This window comes from Phoxinus phoxinus (assembly GCF_949152265.1).
Source record: "Phoxinus phoxinus genome assembly, chromosome: 15".
In the NCBI taxonomy this organism is placed as follows: Eukaryota; Metazoa; Chordata; class Actinopteri; order Cypriniformes; family Leuciscidae; genus Phoxinus; species Phoxinus phoxinus.
The window spans coordinates 32242436-32266099 of NC_136890.1; the positions used below are offsets into that span (position 1 = coordinate 32242436).

The 23664-nt window shown below is 37.8% G+C and overlaps 1 protein-coding gene across 1 annotated transcript in view; it reads left to right on the top strand.

Annotated features, from left to right (window-relative positions):
* Positions 1-23664, top strand: part of bicdl1 (BICD family like cargo adaptor 1) — a 40755-nt gene that overhangs the window by 14332 nt on the left and 2759 nt on the right. The window contains exons 3-9 of the mRNA XM_079638603.1: positions 5258-5374; positions 13327-13473; positions 15168-15347; positions 17118-17336; positions 17415-17558; positions 18906-19036; positions 20161-20281. Of these exons, the coding sequence (XP_079494729.1) occupies positions 5258-5374; positions 13327-13473; positions 15168-15347; positions 17118-17336; positions 17415-17558; positions 18906-19036; positions 20161-20281 (1059 nt within the window). The remainder of the gene's footprint in view (positions 1-5257; positions 5375-13326; positions 13474-15167; positions 15348-17117; positions 17337-17414; positions 17559-18905; positions 19037-20160; positions 20282-23664) is intronic.

The following is a 23664-nucleotide window of genomic DNA, read 5'->3' on the forward strand; positions in this document are numbered from 1 at the left end:
TCAGCCGAGCAATAAAATATTCTTGATGACGTTTTTTGGCTTAAACCTTAAACGTTATCAAACTAACGAGAAGTTCAGCAATCTGATATCAGTCAAAGGACTCTACAAGTGAAAACCTGCTTCTTAAAACATTTCTTTATCCGCCTCGAGTCCTTATCTGTGCCAACAGAAAGTTGAGTGCAAGGTCAAGATGGGTGACGTTTTCTGAACACGTTCCTCTTTGTTCTCAAAATCGCTGAGTATTGTTTTAGAAAAAACTCTTTTATCTGGAGATTCCTCCTGTCAGAAAAAAAAAAAAAAAAAAAAACAGTGAATAAATAAAAGTTAAGATTCTACAACATTGACATTTTGTGATGCACACTGTCAGAAAAAAAAGTGCAAACATTTTACTTTTAGTGGTACTTGTCACTTGTCCGAATCCTTAAAGGTGCAGTTAGTGATTTCTGAGAGATGCCGTTGAAAGTGTAGTTACAGTTTTTCTCGATTGTTTACACACATTTTCTGAAAGCATGCCTCATATTCTCAGAACTCGACACACAAATCAAAACACACACACACAATGGGCAAAACCCCTCAATTCTCCTGCAAAATGAAACTTTACATTCAAAGCAATGTTATTTCTTCTCAAAATGGTATTTTGTTTTCAAATGACACACACAAACCATCATATGAATAGACATTTATAAGAACCAGGTGAACACTGATGTGCTCAATGTAAAACACTTCTTCTCCATTCATCATAATGACCTTTTTAGTTCAGTTTTACAGCTTACTACAGACAGTACACACATAAGTGTGTTGTATATTTGAGAATATTGTTTTTATACTCAGAACACACAAATACACGGTATCAAAAATATATTTAATTTTTCCCACAAAAACAATGTACACAGTGTACATCCCAACAATGTTGCACATACAGTGGTCAACATACAAAACAACAGAAGAATTTACTGTACACAGTTACAGTAAAATAAAAATTAATAATAAATCCAATGTTGGCATCCATTGCTCCATTGAAGAGCTCCTGTTGCCCTTTTATGCTAAAGCTCTGATTGCTGACTGTAAAACTGTGTGACGGTGTTTGATCATGTGATGAGTCAGTGTGCATATTTGAATGGCAGTGTGTTCCTTGTGAAAACAAGAGAAAAAAACTGCATGAAAATTGCAGAGAAATGTGTGTAGTGTTTTGAAAAAAGTGTGTTTAAGAGCTGCAGTTTGAGTGTAAAGCAGGAATTGTGCTTGTAGTTTAGCAGAATTGGTTCAGGGGGTTGGTGCATGAGTTACATGTTGTGGTCATTGTGTCTCAAGTACCAGTATTTGTGTGTAAACAATTGAGAAAAACTGTAAAGGAACCAACCGTATGTAAGATTGTGGCCAAAACCGGTACTGCAATCACTTTCAAATGACCCCCTCCCCCCTGACTCGAGGTTGCCAGATAGACTGCCGGATCCAGCAGGAACGTCGGCTGCTACAAGGAGCTTCCAATGGCAAGACTAGAGCAGAGCTGGCAACCCGGATGCCGAAACACTAGTGACTTTGTGATTGGTCGATAGGTGGAGGGTGGCGCTTCAGGCCAAAACACAACATGACAACATCAACACTAGTTGAGGGCTGCAACTTCACTTTTAAATGACAATATCCTGGCCGGACTACTGTTGTCAGTGATATAAGTATTTGAAATGAACATGATTTCTTAATGTCTACTGACATATCAGGGCCATTTTATGATTAATTGAGATACATTTCTTACATACGGTTCCTTTAACATTAGAAGAGCTTTCCAGCGCTGAGAGACAGACTCCATACGTGAGTAACACTGTTGCTGTGTTTCACAGAACCTGTTGTTGTAATGTTAGCTCTCTGAACAGGACAGTTGTGTGTGTCTGTTTGTCCAGAGTCTGTTTGTCTTGCTTGTAAATAATCTTGTATTCTGTATGTACATTTTTTGTCGTTCGTTCATTCGTCATCTTCGCATTATTTTGCTTCGTTTTAGCAATGATAAGGAGACCCACTCTTGTTCATGTGTTTTGAGGGCAGAGCAATGAGTTTATTTGGGTTGATTTCACATATTAAAGGAGAACTCCGGTCAATTTTAACATTGAGCTCAATTTTTAGTAAATTTGGAGTGCTGTCAATACAGAAAACAACGACAAAAATCGGTGTTGCCTACACTGTGTTATCCTATTTTTAAAATTTGCACCCTATTGACTTGAATGGGGCAAGTTTTAAACCTGCTTTTATCCTCTTAACATCTTTGATGTGTCATACAAGTGCCCAGCCATGTTGAATGATTCCTTAAGAGTGAACACGAGTGAATCTGACTGCAGTAGATGTGAAAGATATGAATAAAAATGATGTTAATTCAGCCAGCGCACAGACCTGTATTTAGTTCCTGTTTTCGGTGGAAGTCCAAAGTAGTCGATTGTCGAGTTCACGCGCGTGATCATAGTAACTAAACCTATGCGCGTGAACTCGACAATCGACTACTTTGGACTTCGACCGAAAACAGGAACTAAATACAGGTCTGTGCGCTGGCTGATATAACATCATTTTTATTCATATCTTTCACATCTACTGCAGTCAGATTCACTCGTGTTCACTCTTAAGGAATCACTTAACATGGCTGGGCACTTGTAATGACACATCAAGGATGATAAGACTAAGAACTGGTTAAGTTTAAAACTTGCCCCATTCAAGTCAATAGGGTGTACATTTTAAAAATAGGATAACACGGTGTAGGCAACACCGATTTTTGTCGTTGTTCTCTGTATTAACAGCACTCCAAATTTACTAAAAATTGAGCTCAATGTTAAAATTGACCGGAGTTCTCCTTTAACAGTAGCCGCGTTTAAATGGACAATTTCTGTTTCAGTCGGAATTAAATAATTTTCGATTGATTCCCATTTTAAAAATAGTCTTGGTTAAAGAAGTATAAGCCATGAAGCAAGCCAATCAGATACGAGGTGCATCGCAGCACTACAAACGTTGATGTAAAGTGGGCGGAGCTAACTTTTTGGTGTTTCTGATTGGTGGAATTTTATGTACAGCATCATGTAGTTTTTCAAAAGGAATTCCACTGTTAAACTATTATTTTAAAAATAAGATGAAAAAATGCGGGCTGACGGCTTCACCAGAAGCAAATACCATGGATTAACAACCTTGTAGCTCAGTTTATAAAGGTTATCATTCAAAACCAATTTTCTTTTGGAGGTTTTTTTTTTAACTACGTGACTACGTGCATTCCTGTGTATATGTCAGGCCAACCCGATCTCACGGCAATTCGTACGAATTTTACGAGGTGGCTAATTCGTACCAATTCATACGACCTCACTGAATTCATACGAATGACCTAAACTGTAAAGCTTCATTGTTAAACACTTCACTTAAAATATGTATATGAATTTCTTAGTGATTTTTTATTGAATTGCAATTCTGCTTCATTTAATTCAAATTCGAATTGTAATTCTAGATCCTGTTTTTGACATTAATTCAAATTCAAGAATTTCATTGGAATTCAGGAGTCATTCATAATTCAATTCTGAATTGAAACCTAAATGATTATGATATATGATCATTTCAATTGAACTTCTTTTAATGTTTGTTTTGACTGTCACAATGGTGAAATACATCTATCTAGAGCATGTTTGCAGAGAAAAAGGTTGTAAAAGCAGTGCAGTGGACTGTGGAATGCAAAAACACATTCTGTGTGAACGGCCCTATAGTTAAATCACAGTGTACAGCAGGTTTCTGGATCCTGTGTATAATCTGGTAGAGTTCCAGATGAAAACATGTGCAGTGCGAGATATTGCAGCAGCAAAGTTCATACGGTCGTGACTCGCGAGTGTCGTTGTTGTGTTTGTACGTAGCCGGGACTCGTGGGTTGCCGTGGTGACAGGCACGATGATGTGAGTCAGTTTAGCGACTGCAGTCTTGCTGATGGTAATGAGTGTTTCACAGCGGCAGTGGCCTGATCGCAGACGTCCAATCCACACACAGGGATCTCTGCTGGAATCTGCTACAGATGCTGCAAAATGCCAAGCGTGATCAATGTGTGTGTGTGGGTGTGAGTCTGGGGGCGTGCGTGTGTGTGTGTGTGTGTGTGTGTGTGTGTGTGTAGGTGGGGTTTCTCTGTAATATGACTCATGCTCAGATTATTAGGGCAGCAACAGACTCTTTTTTTTTTCTTTTTTTTTATATACATTTCTGTATGAAAAAAATATTACTTTAGCAGGCTTACTGTTAAGAAAGTGTGTGATAACATTATGAAGATAGTCAGAAGAATTAAAAGATCAACTCTTAATTCCTGTAACAGGCTCAGCTGGTCATCAAGCAATATTTATTTATTTAACATGCTACTGATTTCTATATTAGCCTACAAACCTATAACATAATGCCATTAACCTGGCAAACTTTAGCTAACCCAGTGGCTCAAAAACACCCACAGTATCAGCTGGATATCTGGTAAACCAACAATGAATAAATAAATAAATAAATAAATAAAATAAATTGTTAAATAAAGTGGCTCAAAATCAGTCATAGTATCAGCTCAGTGCCTTGTAAGGTTTAAAATAATCAATCAATCAATCAATCAATCAATCAAATTAATAAATAAATAAATAAAGTAGTTTAAATTAATTACAAAAATGGTCATAGTATCAGCTCAGTGCCTTGTAAGGTTTAAAATAATCAATCAATCAATCAATCAATCAATCAATCAATCAATCAATCAATCAATCAATCAAATAAATAAATAAATAAATAAATAAATAAATAAATAAATAAATAAATAAATAAATAAATAAATAAATAAAGTAGTTAAATTAATTGTTAAAAATAATAAAAGTATCAGAAATGGTCATAGCATCAGCCAAGTAAATTATATATATATATATATATATATATATATATATATATATATATATATATATATATATATATATCTAAAAAAAAAATTAAATCCAGTGAGACAAAAACCGATCATAGAATCATCCCAGTGCCTAATCTTCTTTTTTTTTAAAGACACTGGAAATAAAGGGTAGAGCGCATTGCATTGTGGGATATCTCAAACACTGGCTGCAAAGTTTAATACAAAGCACTACCGTAATTCATCCAGTGGTTGTGAACTGCACATTACGGCAAATATCCTGGTAATCCGTTCATACAGGCAATTTATATCCCAGTATACATGGTGCACATACATATAGACTAGACGTGTGTGGGAAGCTAACAGAAGTGTGTGTGTTTGTGTCCACAGGCCGCCGAGGTGGAGAAACAGTTGTCTACTCAGGTTCATTCTTTACGGGATGATTTCAAAGAGAAAAGCATCTCCACCAACCAGCACATGATGCGCCTCGAGACCCTGCAGGCCGAGGTGAGGCATGATGGGATCTGGATCTTTATTTATTTACAGAGAGTAATGACACCACGATATATTTCAAAATCTGCTTTCCTCTGTTTTCCTTCCTCAAATGATTATTTGTGTCATGCACTAAACAGCAAGGGCTTGAAGTAAGTGCTCAGAAACCGCTTCCTCTTTTCTGCATGTTCATTCTGGATGTGTGTGTGTGTGTTCTGTGGTGTGATCTCATTGTGCGATGCTAAACGCTGCTGGATCATATCCTGATTGCTTTGTTACGTCAGACTTCTCGCCAACTCAATGAAAGACGGCCATGTAATTGGCTCCTGGAGTCTCTGATGTGACAGCGCAGGACAAACAGTGCCAGCTTGAGTTTCACGGGCCGTCATCAGGACGATCTCAAATCAAGCTTCGTTCAATTCTGAACTGAGGAAACTGTGTATGCGGAAAAATGTGGATCTGTAGATTAGCTCTGTTTCAAAACCTATAGCGATCTCCCTGACAAGATAGCAATTTGCATCAATTTAGCAATTTGTGTCAAGTCAAGTATAGTCATCTTTATTTATATAGCGCTTTTTACAATACAGATTGTATCAAAGCAGCTTCACAGTGATAACATGAAAATAATACAACAAAGTTGTTTCTAGAGGAAAATTGCATCATCGTCCACCTTAAGTAAGGCAGATCAATAATATACCGTAGTTGAATATTAAGGCGAGACACTACAGGTGAATAGGGTAAAAAATTTAACTCGCAGATATTACCATGAAACTTTCCCAGTTGATTACCTACATTAAGATGAGAAAAACATGTATTACAAGTTTTCTGTAATTTAATGTTTAAATATGCAAATTAGGCACTATCTAATTAAATATGCACTAATTTGCATATATATATTTAAAAAAAACTAAATCTGAGTATTGGATAAAGCCAGGTTAAAATTTATTTTTTCATTGTGTTTACATATTAGATGGGATTGGGGGAAAATTACAGAGGGATTTATGGATATCTTTTGTTATCCTGTAAATCAGAATATACTGTCAATAGCCTTAAAAAAAAAAAATTCGCCATGTTTTTTGGAATAAAATGTTATATAAATCAGGCTAGGAATAACATATTTACAACTCCCTCTGTAAATGTCTTCATAAAATAACTAGGTACAAGACTGGAAAGTTTGGTGTATATCGGTGCGACTGAAGTGATGATTTCAGACTTGGAGAATGAGAGAAAAGTCATTTTGAGAAAACGGGCTTTAAAGATTTATCATCAGCCAATGAGATTGCGCATTCAGCCCTTTTACTTTCACGATTGGTTGCTGATAAAAAGGAAATGACCATATTTGGATCCGACAGCATTGTACAGGAGAGAGAGCTTTCCAGCGGTGTGTGTGATGACGGTGAGACAGAAATCGCGGAGCAGCGGATGATTTATAACGCCATCTTTTGTTGAATTTATGAGAAATCTACAGACGCAAACAGGCAAAGTGTAGTAATATAAAGACCTAAATGTGTATTTTGGACTTTTTTTCACCACAAGTCTGAAAGAAGACGAGTTATTGAAGACAAATATCCAAAAATCTCAAAATTGACCAGTAAAAAAAACTCAATGTTTTTGCCTGCCGTGTCTCGCCTTAATTGTCTCCAACTAAGCAAGCCAAAAGCCAAGGCAACACAGAGTTGTTCTTTGTAGGACAGGATGTGCTTCATAGAGAAGGCAATCCCAGAATGCATTGCGACAAGCTAGCTCAGTAAAAACATTCATCCAGGTGTGTTTCCCAAAAGCATCATTAGACAACTATAGTCACAAGGGTAAGACTTTAGCATAATAGTCCATCATTAATATTAATATGTTACTATGCAGGAAGTAATGCAGGACTAATGAGTAGAACTATATTAAAACTTCAGCTACTACTAATAACTAATATTAAGATTCAGTAAATATTCTTTGAATGTATAGAAGAGTGTTTTATTTGCTAGAGCTCAAGCTCATTAACATATGAGCACCTACATTTACATATCAACACCTATTCATCATTCAGCAACTTGGACCAACCTGATGATCAACAATATAAAGGTTAGCCAGTAATAACAAACATAAATTATGCAGAGATGTCTTAAAGGTACAGTAGCAAAACCAGCCTGATTAAGAGTCAGAGAGAGGAACGAAAACGATCATGAAAAACCAAACTATTCCGGAGCAAGAAACCACCTACTGTCCTTCTCAATGCCCAGGAGAAAAAATTAAATGCAGAAAGAGGGGAGAAAACACTCTTCATACGTACCGGTACATCCACATCTAATGCATGTCTGGTTTTGTATGCATGTGTAAACCATGTTGTCTCTTTAAATATTTTCAACTATATTTTGATCAGATATGGGTTTAAAAAATTGGTATAGGATTTACTTTGAAACAATTTTCACTTTGAAATTGCTAATCAATTTCACCAATAATTACAAAGAAACGACAAGCAACACATTGAATTAAATGTGAAATAAAAATAAAATAAAGTGTACAAAAAAATTCACAATACAGATTGAAGTTGGACCCCACTGTATATCAAAGTACCGTAATAATAGCATCTGATTCATCGCCGATGTATGGTGCCACCACAGTTACTCAGAAGATGTTCAGATTATAGAGATCTACACAGTACTGAGATGAAGAGTGTCTGAAGGTTACGGTGTCAGGGTTTACTCACGCAGGGTAATTAGCCCATGATTAGTAGTCGATAGAGGGATGTGCTGTCCGTCAGACCAGAGCTGATGTACAGGAGTCTCAGTCTCTCTCTCTCTCTCTCTCTCTCTCTCTCTCTGATCACTACAGACATCATACAGTATAAAGAAGCAGAGATGAATTAGTGAATGAGAACAAGGCCACTTTATTAGGTCACCTGTTCAACTGCTCGTTAACACAAATATCTAATCAGCCAATCACATGGCAGCAACTCAATGTAGACATGATCAAGACGATCTGCTGAAGTTCAGTCTGAGCATCGTGTATTTAAGTGACTTTGAACTTGTCGTGTCAGAAAAGAGGAAATATCCAGTGAGCGTCAGTTCTGTGGGAGAAAATGCCTTGTTGATGCCAGAGGTCAGAGGAGAATGACCAGACTGGTTCAGCTGATAGAAAGACAACAGTAACTCAGATAAACACTTGATACAACCGAGGTCTGCAGATGGGCTTCTCTGAACACACAACACACCAATCTTGAAGCAGAAGAGCATCTCTGAACACACAACACACCAAACCTTGAAGCAGAAGAGCATCTCTGAACACACAACACACCAAATCTGGAAGCAGAAGAGCATCTCTGAACAAACAACACACCAAACCTGGAAGCAGAAGAGCATCTCTGAACACACAACACACCAAACCTTGAAGCAGAAGAGCATCTCTGAACAAACAACACACCAAACCTGGAAGCAGAAGAGCATCTCTGAACACACAACACACCAAATCTGGAAGCAGAAGAGCATCTCTGAACACACAACACACCAAACCTGGAAGCAGAAGAGCTTCTCTGAACACACAACACACCAAACCTGGAAGCAGAAGAGCATCTCTGAACACACAACACACCAAACCTTGAAGCAGAAGAGCATCTCTGAACAAACAACACACCAAACCTGGAAGCAGAAGAGCATCTCTGAACAAACAACACACCAAACCTGGAAGCAGAAGAGCATCTCTGAACACACAACACACCAAACCTGGAAGCAGAAGAGCTTCTCTGAACACACAACACACCAAACCTGGAAGCAGAAGAGCATCTCTGAACACACAACACACCAAACCTTGAAGCAGAAGAGCATCTCTGAACACACAACACACCAATCCTGGAAGCAGAAGAGCATCTCTGAACACACAACACACCAAACCTTGAAGCAGAAGAGCATCTCTGAACACACAACACACCAATCCTGGAAGCAGAAGAGCATCTCTGAACACACAACACACCAAACCTGGAAGCAGAAGAGCATCTCTGAACACACAACACACCAAACCTTGAAGCAGAAGAGCATCTCTGAACACACAACACACCAAACCTTGAAGCAGAAGAGCATCTCTGAACACACAACACACCAAACCTTGAAGCAGAAGAGCATCTCTGATCACACAACACACCAAACCTTGAAGCAGAAGAGCATCTCTGAACACACAACACACCAAACCTTGAAGCAGAAGAGCATCTCTGAACACACAACACACCAATCCTGGAAGCAGAAGAGCATCTCTGAACACACAACACACCAAACCTTGAAGCAGAAGAGCTTCTCTGAACACACAACACACCAATCCTGGAAGCAGAAGAGCATCTCTGAACACACAACACACCAAACCTTGAAGCAGAAGAGCATCTCTGAACACACAACACACCAAACCTTGAAGCAGAAGAGCATCTCTGAACACACAACACACCAAACCTTGAAGCAGAAGAGCATCTCTGAACACACCAAACCTTGAAGCAGAAGAGCATCTCTGATCACACAACACACCAAACCTTGAAGCAGAAGAGCATCTCTGAACACACAACACACCAAACCTTGAAGCAGAAGAGCATCTCTGAACACACCAAACCTTGAAGCAGAAGAGCATCTCTGAACACACAACACACCAAACCTTGAAGCAGAAGAGCATCTCTGAACACACAACACACCAAACCTTGAAGCAGAAGAGCTTCTCTGAACACACAACACACCAAACCTTGAAGCAGAAGAGCATCTCTGAACACACCAAACCTTGAAGCAGAAGAGCTTCTCTGAACACACAACACACCAAACCTTGAAGCAGAAGAGCATCTCTGAACACACAACACACCAAACCTTGAAGCAGAAGAGCATCTCTGAACACACCAAACCTTGAAGCAGAAGAGCTTCTCTGAACACACAACACACCAAACCTTGAAGCAGAAGAGCATCTCTGAACACACAACACACCAAACCTGGAAGCAGAAGAGCATCTCTGAACACACCAAACCTTGAAGCAGAAGAGCTTCTCTGAACACACAACACACCAAACCTTGAAGCAGAAGAGCTTCTCTGAACACACAACACACCAAACCTTGAAGCAGAAGAGCATCTCTGAACACACCAAACCTTGAAGCAGAAGAGCATCTCTGAACACACAACACACCAAACCTGGAAGCAGAAGAGCATCTCTGAACACACAACACACCAAACCTGGAAGCAGAAGAGCATCTCTGAACACACCAAACCTTGAAGCAGAAGAGCTTCTCTGAACACACAACACACCAAACCTTGAAGCAGAAGAGCATCTCTGAACACACCAAACCTTGAAGCAGAAGAGCTTCTCTGAACACACAACACACCAAACCTTGAAGCAGAAGAGCATCTCTGAACACACCAAACCTTGAAGCAGAAGAGCTTCTCTGAACACACAACACACCAAACCTGGAAGCAGAAGAGAATCTCTGAACACACAACACACCAAACCTGGAAGCAGAAGAGCTTCTCTGAACACACAACACACCAAACCTTGAAGCAGAAGAGCTTCTCTGAACACACAACACACCAAACCTTGAAGCAGAAGAGCATCTCTGAACACACCAAACCTTGAAGCAGAAGAGCTTCTCTGAACACACAACACACCAAACCTTGAAGCAGAAGAGCATCTCTGAACACACAACACACCAAACCTTGAAGCAGAAGAGCATCTCTGAACACACCAAACCTTGAAGCAGAAGAGCTTCTCTGAACACACAACACACCAAACCTTGAAGCAGAAGAGCATCTCTGAACACACAACACACCAAACCTGGAAGCAGAAGAGCATCTCTGAACACACCAAACCTTGAAGCAGAAGAGCTTCTCTGAACACACAACACACCAAACCTTGAAGCAGAAGAGCTTCTCTGAACACACAACACACCAAACCTTGAAGCAGAAGAGCATCTCTGAACACACCAAACCTTGAAGCAGAAGAGCTTCTCTGAACACACAACACACCAAACCTGGAAGCAGAAGAGAATCTCTGAACACACAACACACCAAACCTGGAAGCAGAAGAGCTTCTCTGAACACACAACACACCAAACCTGGAAGCAAGAGCTCCAGCAGCAGAAGAAACACACCGGTGACACTCCTGTCAGCTGAGAAAAGAAAACTGAGGCTACAATTCACACGAAACTGAGAGACTCACTGAAACTGGACAATAGAAGATTGGAAAAAAAATTTTTGCCTGGTCTGATGAGTCTGGATTTCTGCTGCAACATTTAGATGGATGGGTCAGAATTTGGTGTAAACAACATGAAAGCATGGATCATCCTGTCAGTTCACTACTAAAGACTCTTTAGTAGCAATTCTCCCATGTGAAGTGTGTGTACTCGAGCGCGGGGTAAAACTTCTGTTCTATTTTAAGAGCAAATGCTGCAATGTCTGGGTGTTCCCGAAAATGCCGCCAGTGCCAGACAGTGAGAAACGGGCGTCTGTTCCAATCCATGACGCTTCTGGGCCGACCAGGACATAAATACACCAGTGTCGCCGTCTAGTTCGGCTGATTTCAAGTTAAAGTTTGAAGATGAGCAGAAGTATGCATGAAATGTCCAGGTGTGGCGTACGGGTAATCCCACAGTGCTGCTGCTGAACTAGGTTAGCAGATCTAGGTCATAACATGAGGGAGAGACACCAGACCTTCTGCTCATGATCGTTTCATGCGCTGCACACACACACATCAGGACTCTTTTTTGAGGTACTTTTCTAGGGACCTACCTTGTCTAGGTCACATTTCCCCATAATACAAACAAACAAGACATTATATGTAGCCGAAAGTAAATGAAACCTATTTTAGGACCAGTCAGATTAAGTCTGTAGCATCGTGACATTAAGACAATTAAACACATTCTCCTCTTCAAATTCTCATTAGTGTAATGCAGCTCTCAGTTCTCAATGAGGATTCACATCAGGGTTATTATTGTTGGCTGAAACTATTTCATCATTTCTGTTAATTGAAATAAAGCTGAAATAAAATCAAATATAAATATTAGTTGAAAAAAAATAGTATATATTGTTTGGCAAAAAACTGAAATACGTTTAAGTTGAAGGACTAAAATTATTTTAGTGGAAAAACATTCAAACAAAAATTAACTAAAACTAAAATAGAAAAATTAAACGTATATAGCAATACTAAATAATAATAATAAAATGACAAAAGCTAATTCAGAATATTAATACAATTATAATCAAACTAAAATAAAAACTAAAATACTGATTCCTAATTATGTAATGCTTAAAAATGCTTTTTTTACTTAGTATTTTTCTCTTGTTTCCAGTCCAAATATCTAAATATTATTAAATAAAGATGCATTTACTAGACAAGTAAAATGAAAAGATATTATGTCTTGTCTTATGAAAGAATTAAGAGTTGTTTTGCCTAAAACTAACTTTTTTTCTTACCCCATTGGCAGATATTTTGCTTGATTTAAGCAGAACTCTTTTTTTTTTCATTTAGAGACAATATCTTATTATTTTACTTGTCTAGTAATTGCATCTTGATTTAAGTATTTTTAGATATTTGGACTGGAGAAAGACAAAAATACTAATAAGAAAAGCATGATACTAATAATTTCAATTTCAATTAATGAATGTGTTACTTGTTGTGCGAATTGTGTGAAAATTGTTTCTGCACCAGTGTAGGAGAAACCAGTGAGACGATAATGATACTTAAAACACAACTTCTGAGCAACAGCATTTTCACGGGTCTGTTTTGAACAGAAATATTCCCGTTATCAAGCGCACATTCCTGACTGTGGAGGTGTCCGTGACTCCCTACCGATGAAGCCTGGCAACACAGCATTCCTACAACACTAATCCACTAAACCAGCTTTCCTTGAAAACCTGATCAAGACTGTTAGATCTTCACTCTTTAAGACAAGCATTATGTTAAAAGTTTGCAGATGTTTAGGTCAGAATATCTCAGAATGATGATTGTTTCCCGCTCTCGTTGGGCAGATACAGATGTTGTCGGAGCGTAAGCAGGAACTGGAGCGACGTGTGACCGCCATGCTGGAGGAGAACGAGCAGATGCAGAGCACGGTGGACGAGCTGAGAGAGCGGACGCTGGTGCTGGAGAAACAGTGTCACGAGAAGGACTCACAGGTGAGCGGCTGTTACGCGCAGAACAGACATGTTATTCATCAGCGGGTTGCACTAAACAACACGAGTATATGCAAAACTGTATATGATTGGACTGGCACACTAATAAGCATACATGACATAAATCCCATAGATTAAAAACAATTCAAACATGACAAGAATACTTATTTTTAAATATATATATAAATATACAAATATTATAAAAGTAAAACATTATTTTATAATATAAATATATATAATTTTCTCTGAAAACAACTCTTAATATATTTAACTTCTTCAAATGTACCTTGTTGTTTATATATTTTTACTGCAAAACCATTTGGGGAAAAAGTCAGATGCATTAAATATATTTACAGGTATCTTATATATTTTTGTATCAATATGTCAATCTAAATATGTTTATATTATCAGGAAAAATGTGTGTGTATATACACACACACAAATTTTTCCCGACAATATAAACATATTTAGATATAAATATGTTTTTATATATATTATACAGAATTGTATAATATATATAAATATATATATATATATATAACTGGATTTATAAACAATATTTAGAAATGTATTTTCTTGCCCCTTAAAGTACTTTGTAATATATTTTGATATTTGAAGGTTTAAGTTAAATTTATATTAAATATATTTCATGAAGCCACACTGTTCACAACATTTATTTGAAATTGAATATGCTTAGAATTTCTGGCCATAAAAAAGTGAAAAGATTTCAGTGTGTCTTATTTAATTATTAATAATAATTCAATAATGCAAAAATTCTTAATGGTCCTAAAATAGCCTTTATTTTTCTTGCAGCAAAATATAATCTTTTATTTTTCTCTTTAAATGGTACAGTTAATTTGGACTGGCCCAGTACATCTCGACAGGTTTTGTCCACGCAACATGATATTAAGATGAGCAGTTTATTCTGATTGATTTGCACCTGAAATCTGTGAAAACTCAGCAGACAAAAGCTGCGGATAACTGAGATATGAAGCAGGAGAACAAAGAAAGAAAAATAGTCTCTCGTTCCCTTTAATTCAGTGCTATTATAGATTTAGTAGTTCCTTGTTTTGCATGTGTTTGATAGTTTGAGTCACTACAGCTCTCACTCTCAGAAAAAAAGGTACAAAAGCTGCATGTAACTGGGGTGGTACCCTTTCAAAAGGTACATATTTGTACCTAAAGAGTGCACATTAGTACCACAAAGGTACATATTGGTACCAAAAGTGTACATATTAGTACCTAAATGGCACATATTATAACCCTTTGAAAGGCTACCATCCCAGTGACAGCTTTTGTACCTTTTTGTTCTGAGAGTGTACGGTCCATTTTAGATTTACTGAACGCGATGTGTTTAAAGTCATTAATCGCTTCAATAAAAAGATTTACCTCTAAATAAATGAATACTGCTTTTTTAAAAATAGGCTTAAAGTAATGTTTAATGACATGAGACTCCAGTCATATCATTGGTCAAAAATAGAGCATGACATTGAGAGATGAGTCACTACTTTAAAAACACTGATTTATTTCTATTATCAGACACTTCCGGTTGTGGAATGAATGATTCATAGGTGACAAATACGAGTATTTGCATAATGACAGATTTAGAGTTACCTCAACTAAACACCCCTCGGCCTCCAGCCTGTTTTTAGCACCCGGCCTCAGATGTGTGTGTGTGTGTGTGTGTGTTGGTACAGCTGCGGCAGAGCCAGCTGGAGCTGCAGGAGGTGCGCGTGTCCCACAGGAATCTGAGCGCTCGTGTGGAGGAGCTGACGGAGGATCACAGTCTCCAGGGCTTCAGTCCAAACCCACACAGTCTTCTCTGTGAGATCGAGCAGAGCATGGAGCAGGAGGAGCTGGAGCAGGAGAGAGAGCAGGTACACACACACACACTCCTCTGGACACGACACACATACAGCGGCTTTTAGTGGCTGTCACTCAGTCATTAGAGATTGTAATCTGATTGGCTTGCTGCTTCGCAATATTTTGGGTACTTCTACAAAACAACTGCCATAATTGTTGCCCCCACCCATGAATATCCATACAAAAAATGGGCCAAGCAAAAAAAAAAAAAAAAAAAGTTAAATATTTCACTTTTAAATGTCAAGTCATCTTCATTTATATAGCGCTTTTAACAATGTAGATTGTTTCAAAAATTGATAATTTAAGGTAACAGAGATTGTTTTGGCTTTATAGCGGTTCTTGAGTAATGTTATTTTACAGCTAAAGTTAGTTTTGATTGATTCACTTCCGTCGCAACGATCATTAGTTATTAAATTAGAGGCCGCTAAGATGACACCGTTCTCTCTACACAGACTTTAAACGCAAACCTGTGAGAAACGCTGATGGCGCTCACGTGCGCATCAAGAATTAATTATAGAATTATGAGCATTTGAATATATGTGCGCAGGTTTGTAATTCCCTACAAACCAAGCCTTAACAAACTACTTGTCTGGCCTTAAACATTTTTAGACAGAATTTTATTTTATTTTATCACTTTGGGGTAGGTACGCAAACCAAATTTTCCACAACGCTTTATCTGTAGAGTGGTAAAGTGCTTAAATGTGCACATTTTACCATTTTAATCACAAATCATTGGTCTGTAAATTAGGAAATTACAGGAAATGACATCACTCATTGTACAGAATCACGTACACTACTTTTCAAAAGGTTGGTGTCAGTAACATTTAAAAATAAAATACATTAATACTTCTATTTAGTAAAGATTTTTTAGAAAGTGAGAGTAAAGATATTTATAATGTTAAAAAAGTCAAATTTCAAATAAATGCTGTTCTTTTGAACTTTCTTTTCATCAAAGAATCCTGAAAAATGCATCAGTTTCTGCAAAAATATGAATCAGTTTTCAACTGATAGTAATCCTAAATATTTCTTGAGCAGCAAATCATCATATTATACTGATTTCTGAAGGATCATGTGACACTGAAGACTGGAGTAATGATGCTGAACATTCAGCTTTGATCACAGGAATAAATTACAATATAAATTATATTCAAATTCCAAAACAGTTATTTTAAATTGTAATAATATTTCGCAATGTTACTGCTTTTGTATTTTTGATTAAATAAATGCAGGCTTGGTGAGCAGAAGACACTTCTGTCTGAACCCCAAACTTTTGAATGTTAGTGTAGATCTTTTTCAGCTTCAAAATTCTGATTCAAAATTCAGCTTTATATAATAAGATATTCACATAGAAAACAGTTATTTTTAAATTGTAATAATATTTTACAATAGTTCACTGTATTTTTTTCATAAAATAAAAGCAGCCTGGGTGAGCAGAAGAGCTTTCAAAAACATGTTTAAAAATACTTTTACAATAAAAAAAACAATGCTAAATATGTTTTAATATTTTCTTAAAATTAAAAACAAACAAACAAATGTATAAATACCCTGCAAAATGATCAGGCGTTGGTCTCCTTTAATAGAAATATCAGGGAATTTTAAATGAGCAGTCCTCGAATTGATAACATTTTAAAAATTCATGGGATGCATATAGTAGTCTATATAGCGAATATATAAATTTTTCTAGATATGCTCAGCTCTTAAATATTTCACACACTAAAATTGCTTTTTGCATGAACACATTTCTATAAAATGATCTGTAAAAAGTGCTCTTTCCATCCCTGTAGCTCCGGCTGCAGCTGTGGGAGGCTTACTGTCAGGTGCGGTCCATCTGCTCACAGCTGAGAGGAAGTGACATCACAGACTCCGCCTTATCCACAGACTCCTCCATGGACGAGTCTTCGGAGACGCTGTCGGCAAAGGACGTCCCCGTGGGGAGTTTGCCCGCTAACCTCCTGGAGCTGCGCAGACTCACACAAAACCTGCTGGACGGCAATGAATCTACGGTAACAATCGCCACATCCAAATCTGAACGTTTTATGCGGTCAAATTCACATTCTTCAACGTGTGTTGCGTGTGTTTAGGGCTCACGGCGCAGTGACGAGGAGGTTCTAGAAGAGCAGGTTCGGAAATTGAGCGAGGAGCTGCGGGAACTCAGAGAACTTTTCGAACACGAGCAGGAAAAAACACACAACAGCCAGGAGGAGGCGCTACAGCTCCATAATCAGGTACACACACACACACACACACACACACTTACGCTGTTAGACATACACTCTCTAAGCACTTCCTCTCGGAGGAATCCCCGCTGCCATTTTGAATTGTGTCCAACTTCGTCAAGTAAACGAGGGAAGTTTATTTGGACAGACCATCGCCCCAACCCCTCGACTTTGACCAACTTCAAGCAGATCCATAGACCACAATGCAACACGATTGTGATGTCACAACAGCAGTGCTCACACTTAATTTACCCACAAGTGATCAAGGGCTTTATATTTACACCCCTTGCAAGGGTTCTGACAGTCGTGGTATTTCACTACGAAATACTATATTGTCTAAATTAAATATATATTAAATTAATATATTTAAAGAAGTTATTCAGTCAAAGGCATATTTTATTTTCTTTTTTTGTTTGTTTCTTTAATTAGTGACAAGACAGCAGCATGTTCAGTATATTAAGCTACTGTCACTTTTAAGACCAAATGCACGGATCTGACACACATCAGATATTCTCCAAGCCGTTTACGTTCCCTCTGGTGCTCTTCGGCCATTTTTGACCGAAATTTTTAACTTTTTTTCTTCTTCATCGGAATGGTACTAAACTTGGTAAACGTTTTGGCACTTGCTGTGTGAACACACAAACAAAAATTATGGACATGATTCGAAATGGTCCTTAAAAAAAAATAGTCACACTTGTGCTCTTCGCCGTCAAAAATTACCGCATAGGAAATGAATGGGAGACGAATTTCACCTAGTGAAAACTTTTGGTACTGCGGCCAAATCAAATCTTACTGAAAGCTCATTCTTTGAACAAAACTTGTTTAGATTTATGGTTTTGATTTTCTCACAGTTTTAGAGTAAAACATGTTTTTGAAAATATATATTTTATATTAAAATGTATAACAAATTTTTCACTTTTTTTACGTTCAATTTTTAAAACCTTTTTCACTTCAGCAATAATCAGCCAAGTGTCATCTTTGAATTGAGATCTAACTCAAGTCATTGCTCTAAAGCATTCAAGATATACGACAGTTTAAGTTGGAAATTTAAATTTTCAGGTCTATGCTCAAAAAGTGAATAAATGGATTATAAATACAGCGAAAATATAATGTATTACCATAAAATCCAACTCCAAATTATTATTTTTACATCATTATAAGCAGGACCTGCAACACTGAAATCCTTATTTCTCCGTTTTCAGGGGAAAATGAGGGAATAATGCATGACAATTCAAAAATATGACGGTTTCTAACGATACAAAGCTTAATGCAAATGGGTGAAGTGTCCCTTTAAACGCAGCCGTATATAAATACCTGAGCTCATCAACTCATCTGGTTCTCCTTTGGATCCTGCAGGTGGCGCTGCTCTCGGTGGAAGTTTCTTCTTCAAGAGAAGAGAACGATAGGTTGAGAGCGATGGCAGAAGTCCACGAACCCAGCGAGCGGTTACAGAGCGCTATACGAGACAGAGATGAAGCCATTGCCAAGTAAATATGACTGACAGTGACACACATGTTCATGTTTAGAGACTTCCTGCAAATCTGTGGTTTTTGCCACTTCAACTTTTTTTGCAACTTCAGCCTGTAAGGAAGGATACTTCAGCATACTTTAAAAAAAGAGTAGACTACTTGTTACAACAATTATACTTTAAAGAGTGTACATAAGTGTGAACTGAATGTTTTTGACACTTAATTGCATGTTAATTGCGATTAAATTAAATTAATTATCGTATAATTTTTATATTAAATGCAATTAGCTGCTTATTTTGAACCACTTAAGTAGGAGTTAAAGTGTACTGCCGAATGTATTTATGTTAAACTAAACTGTATTTTAATGGCATTTCTATTGAAACGTGTAGTTGTATGTCATGCATTTAAATACAGTAGTCAACATTTGAACTGGATCAAAAAACTTTCTTCAAAGTTATACATGAATTTTGAACAATGCCTGTTCTTGTCTTAGGACAACTATGATAAACCTTTATGATCCACTTCAAATGTGGACTACTGTATATATGTAAATAAATACACATTCGCAATGATGAAGTTGCAGTTAAGTACATTTAGAATATATTATAACCTTAAATGTAAAATCAAGTATTTTATTTGTTAGAATAAAGTGCTTTAGTATGTTCGTCAACACATCAAAATGATTGTACTTTAAAGCACGACTTGTAATTATAATCTTTTAATTTGACATTATTACAAATTGCACTTTTTAAAAGTGTACTTAAGTGTGTTAAGAATCATAGTCATTAAAAGTACTCTAAGCAAACATAATAAGTGGCCTTTTATTTCATTAACATTGTATTATCTGCAAGTAAAGTTTTTTAAAATATATACTTTTAAGATTTGAAGTACACTACAAGTGCACATTCAATTCAATTCAATGAAGCGCAATTCTTTTTCACAAATGTGTCCAATAGATGTGACTAATTCCTGAAATCAAGTGACCAGCAGTTTGCAACTGCATAAAGCAACGAACCAAAAACTTTTCCGAGCACCGTGTTTCGTCAGCCTGTGCCCGTGACACCATTCTGCCAATCACAACATTAACCCGAGATGCAGATCCAGTTCAGTGACTCTTGTGTTGCTCCTCTTCCCCGTTACAGGAAGAAAGCCGTGGAGATGGAGCTGGCGAAGTGTAAGATAGACATCATGTCTTTGAACAGTCAGCTGTTGGACGCGATACAGCAGAAACTCAACCTGTCTCAGCAGTTAGAAGCCTGGCAGGTCAGTCTCACTCACTCAACGAATCGCATCACAGAGTGTTATTAGACACAAAATATTACAAACAAATGCAAGGGTAAAACCTGTGGGGAACACATAAACTATTCATCCAATGAAGCAATACGAATTATGTAATTCGTCTTTGGCTAAGCCACGCCCTAGAATGTAGATTGACCAATCACAGCGCAGCCAAGAACGAGCTCTCACAGAGGTCCGACACTTGTTCACAGCGCTCCATTGACTTTAACACAGGCGTCTCATATTTTTGGTCTCGGCAGGCTATTACCGTCGTTGTTTTATCAAAAATATGGTTAACCGTTGTGCCTGGGGCATTTGTAACACAGATACGCGTTTCCCAGAGAGGTTGGAGGGGGGTGTCCGTTTTTTTCCCTTCCCAAAACCAGTCAAATCCTGACAAGTGTCGTGTTTGGATTAAACTGTGTGGACGTCCTCAGTCAGCGAAACCCCTCAAGCATCAACAAGCTCACTTTTGTGCTCTAAGATACATTTTGCTATTAACCTTACTGTGAAGTTATACTAGTTAGACAGTTTTATGCTGGTTTAGGTTATGATTTCGGTTCTAAACCCCAATTGTTGATACGCTAGCACACGCTGCTAATAAATACAACTTTATACTCGCGTAGTCCGTTTGCTTTGTAATAACGATTATATAAGTGTATAGAGACCTATCCAGCTTTGCATGAACAGTGTTGCTCTTGATATTGTGAGTCCCAGTCTCCGTCTCCATTAGGAAATGCGGTGGGTCATTTTTTGACTGTGACCGTTATGCTTTTGCCTCTATCTGGATGCCTTGTTATTGCTTGCGTTTCACCCGTATGTCTTGAATATAGCCTTCGAACGCACACTGCAGCTCCTTTTGCCTACTTCTACCGGACACTTTATTTGCTGCTTTATAAAAGTTTGATCAAATTTCAGCCGGAAGAGCCGTCACAGCATAAGCCATGTTGATACCAAACCAGAGCCCAGATGAAGTTGACGGACGTAGCAACAGTAACTAAGGGGGGCGGGGCTTAGCCAAAGGTGAATTGAATGTGAGACAAAGACGCTAAAGACCGCACAACTCTTACTAGCTGGCCCCCCATAAACCTCACTCCCATCCGGGTCACGGCACCAATGTAACTGTGGTCTTTAACGTGCTTGTTATCAGGGACGGGTTACAGTGGTGCCGTGGGGTTACACTTAGTTTCGCGTAGCCAGACCTTCAGACGGCAGAAGGTCTAGACTCTATCGCAGCTTTCATTGGCCAAGGAGCTGACTGACTGGCAACCAATCACAGTTCGTTTTGTTCTGCATCATGTTTAGAGGTGTGAAAATGTAACATTGATGTCCTTACAATAACAGAAAGGCATGCAAAACTCTTAGACGTATTTTAAAGAGTCTATGAACATGAACTTCACATACTTGTGAAGTCCAGCATTTAGTTGATCCTGATGAGCGCTCATCGTCACAGATTTAAACATGACGGTTTGCTTTTTCCATGAGGGGGTTTGGCATCACCGCAGCTTTGTTTCCAGGCGGACCGCTTAAGAACGCGACACACACGTCTCCCGGAAATCCTGTAGATTTCAACCTGGTCAGATGATGACCATATGTGTGCCATATATGCCATATTAGACATTCAGGATACAATTATCCATAAAACAACTCCATCCTGCGAATGCTCACCACTGCCGTGATGGTAACCCTCGTTCTGTGAAAAGACTGGCGAGATTTACATGCTATACATTCATTAACACAGTAAATGAGCTTTTTGTGATGCTAAACTGTAGTGAATGGCAGCGGTCAGCCTCTTTCTCTCTGTCTGTTTCTCTCTCCTTTGGCCCTTTATCCTTAAAGTCAACATGAAGTCAACATTGCCCTTATTTACTTTACCACACGTTCCTGATCTTATTGAACACAATTCATTAATGCATACTATCTTAACAAAATTCAAATGTTTTTGTAATATTAAAAAATCTAAATGTACTAAAACAGTTTCTCTATTGTTTTGTTTTTGTCACCTAGACTGTACAGTCAATGTTAATCAGAAGTCAAATATGTATTTAGTCATTGTTTCAGGATATTACTGTACATGATGTTGGTTGGTTGTATTTAAATGTATTGTTATATCAGCTTTACGGGCAGATACAGACTTAACATTCAACAAAAATGCAAACATTTTATAAAATTCACCTTTCAAAATTCAAGGACTGAACAGTGTTGTATGTACAGCTCTATAAAAGTCTTTGGTAACACTTTACAATGAGATTGTATTAGTTAACAATGAACAACCATACTTCTACAGCATTTATTCATCTTAGTTCATGTAAACATTTACTAATACATTATTAAAATCAAAAGTTGTATTTGTTAACATTAGTTAATGCACTGTGATCTAACATGAACAAATGATGAACAATTACATTTTTACTATAAGATTAATAATGCTCTAATATATATATTGCTGATTGTTAGTTGATGTTTGTTACGCATTAACTAAAGTCAACAAATGAAACATTATTATGAAGTGTTGCCGATGCACTTGTGATAAAAATGGTTAAAAAAAAGTCAGTCTTTATGAAATCATTGTTTCATGACTTTTTACTATTGCACACGACAACAGTTGGGAAATATAATCAGTAGTTAATGGTAAATGAATGCCAGATAACATTCCATTATAAAGGTTACAGCAATATAAGATAATAATAGATTTGAAAAAGGGTCCGTGTTAATGCTCTCTGGAGGATGAAATCAGTTTCCGGTCGTAGATTTAAAAGGAACCGAGCTCCATTACGGATGTAAAATGTGTTGTGAGTGCAGTTTCATGTTGACTTTAACTCTCAGTATGTCTGTTTGAGTGTATGAACGTCCTTCTCCTCATATTAAAGCAAAGATCAGCGGTTGTGTCGCTCTGCCTCACCTGTATCCCGTGAATGTGTGTGAGTGTGTGTGTTTAACTCTTAGCTTCCCCTCTCTCTCTCTCTCTCTCTCTCTCTCTCTCTCTCTCTCCGCCTGCAGTTTGCCTCCTCAGGGCTGTTCACTGTGTGGCTCTTGTGGTTTCTGATCTAGTGGCCTTTCTCAGCTTCCATACAGACCCCTTCTCCCCTACGGTAACTCCCTCCTGCCTTAGAGGTGAGCTCGGGTTCGCCGTCTTCCCCGTCTCCATGTTCATCCCGGGTCACGAGGTCACGAGGTCGCCGTTCATGTCATTGTGATGTTGTTCTTCAGGGCATTTTCACACTAGAACATGTGAATGCTTATGTGAAAAGAGACTGTGGTATCGAGGACACTTTTAGTTTTGGTTTCAGTTTCCATTTCAGTTTTAGTCATTTTGTTATGTGCTTTTGTCATTTTATTTAATTAATTTAACATTAACAATGAGCAAT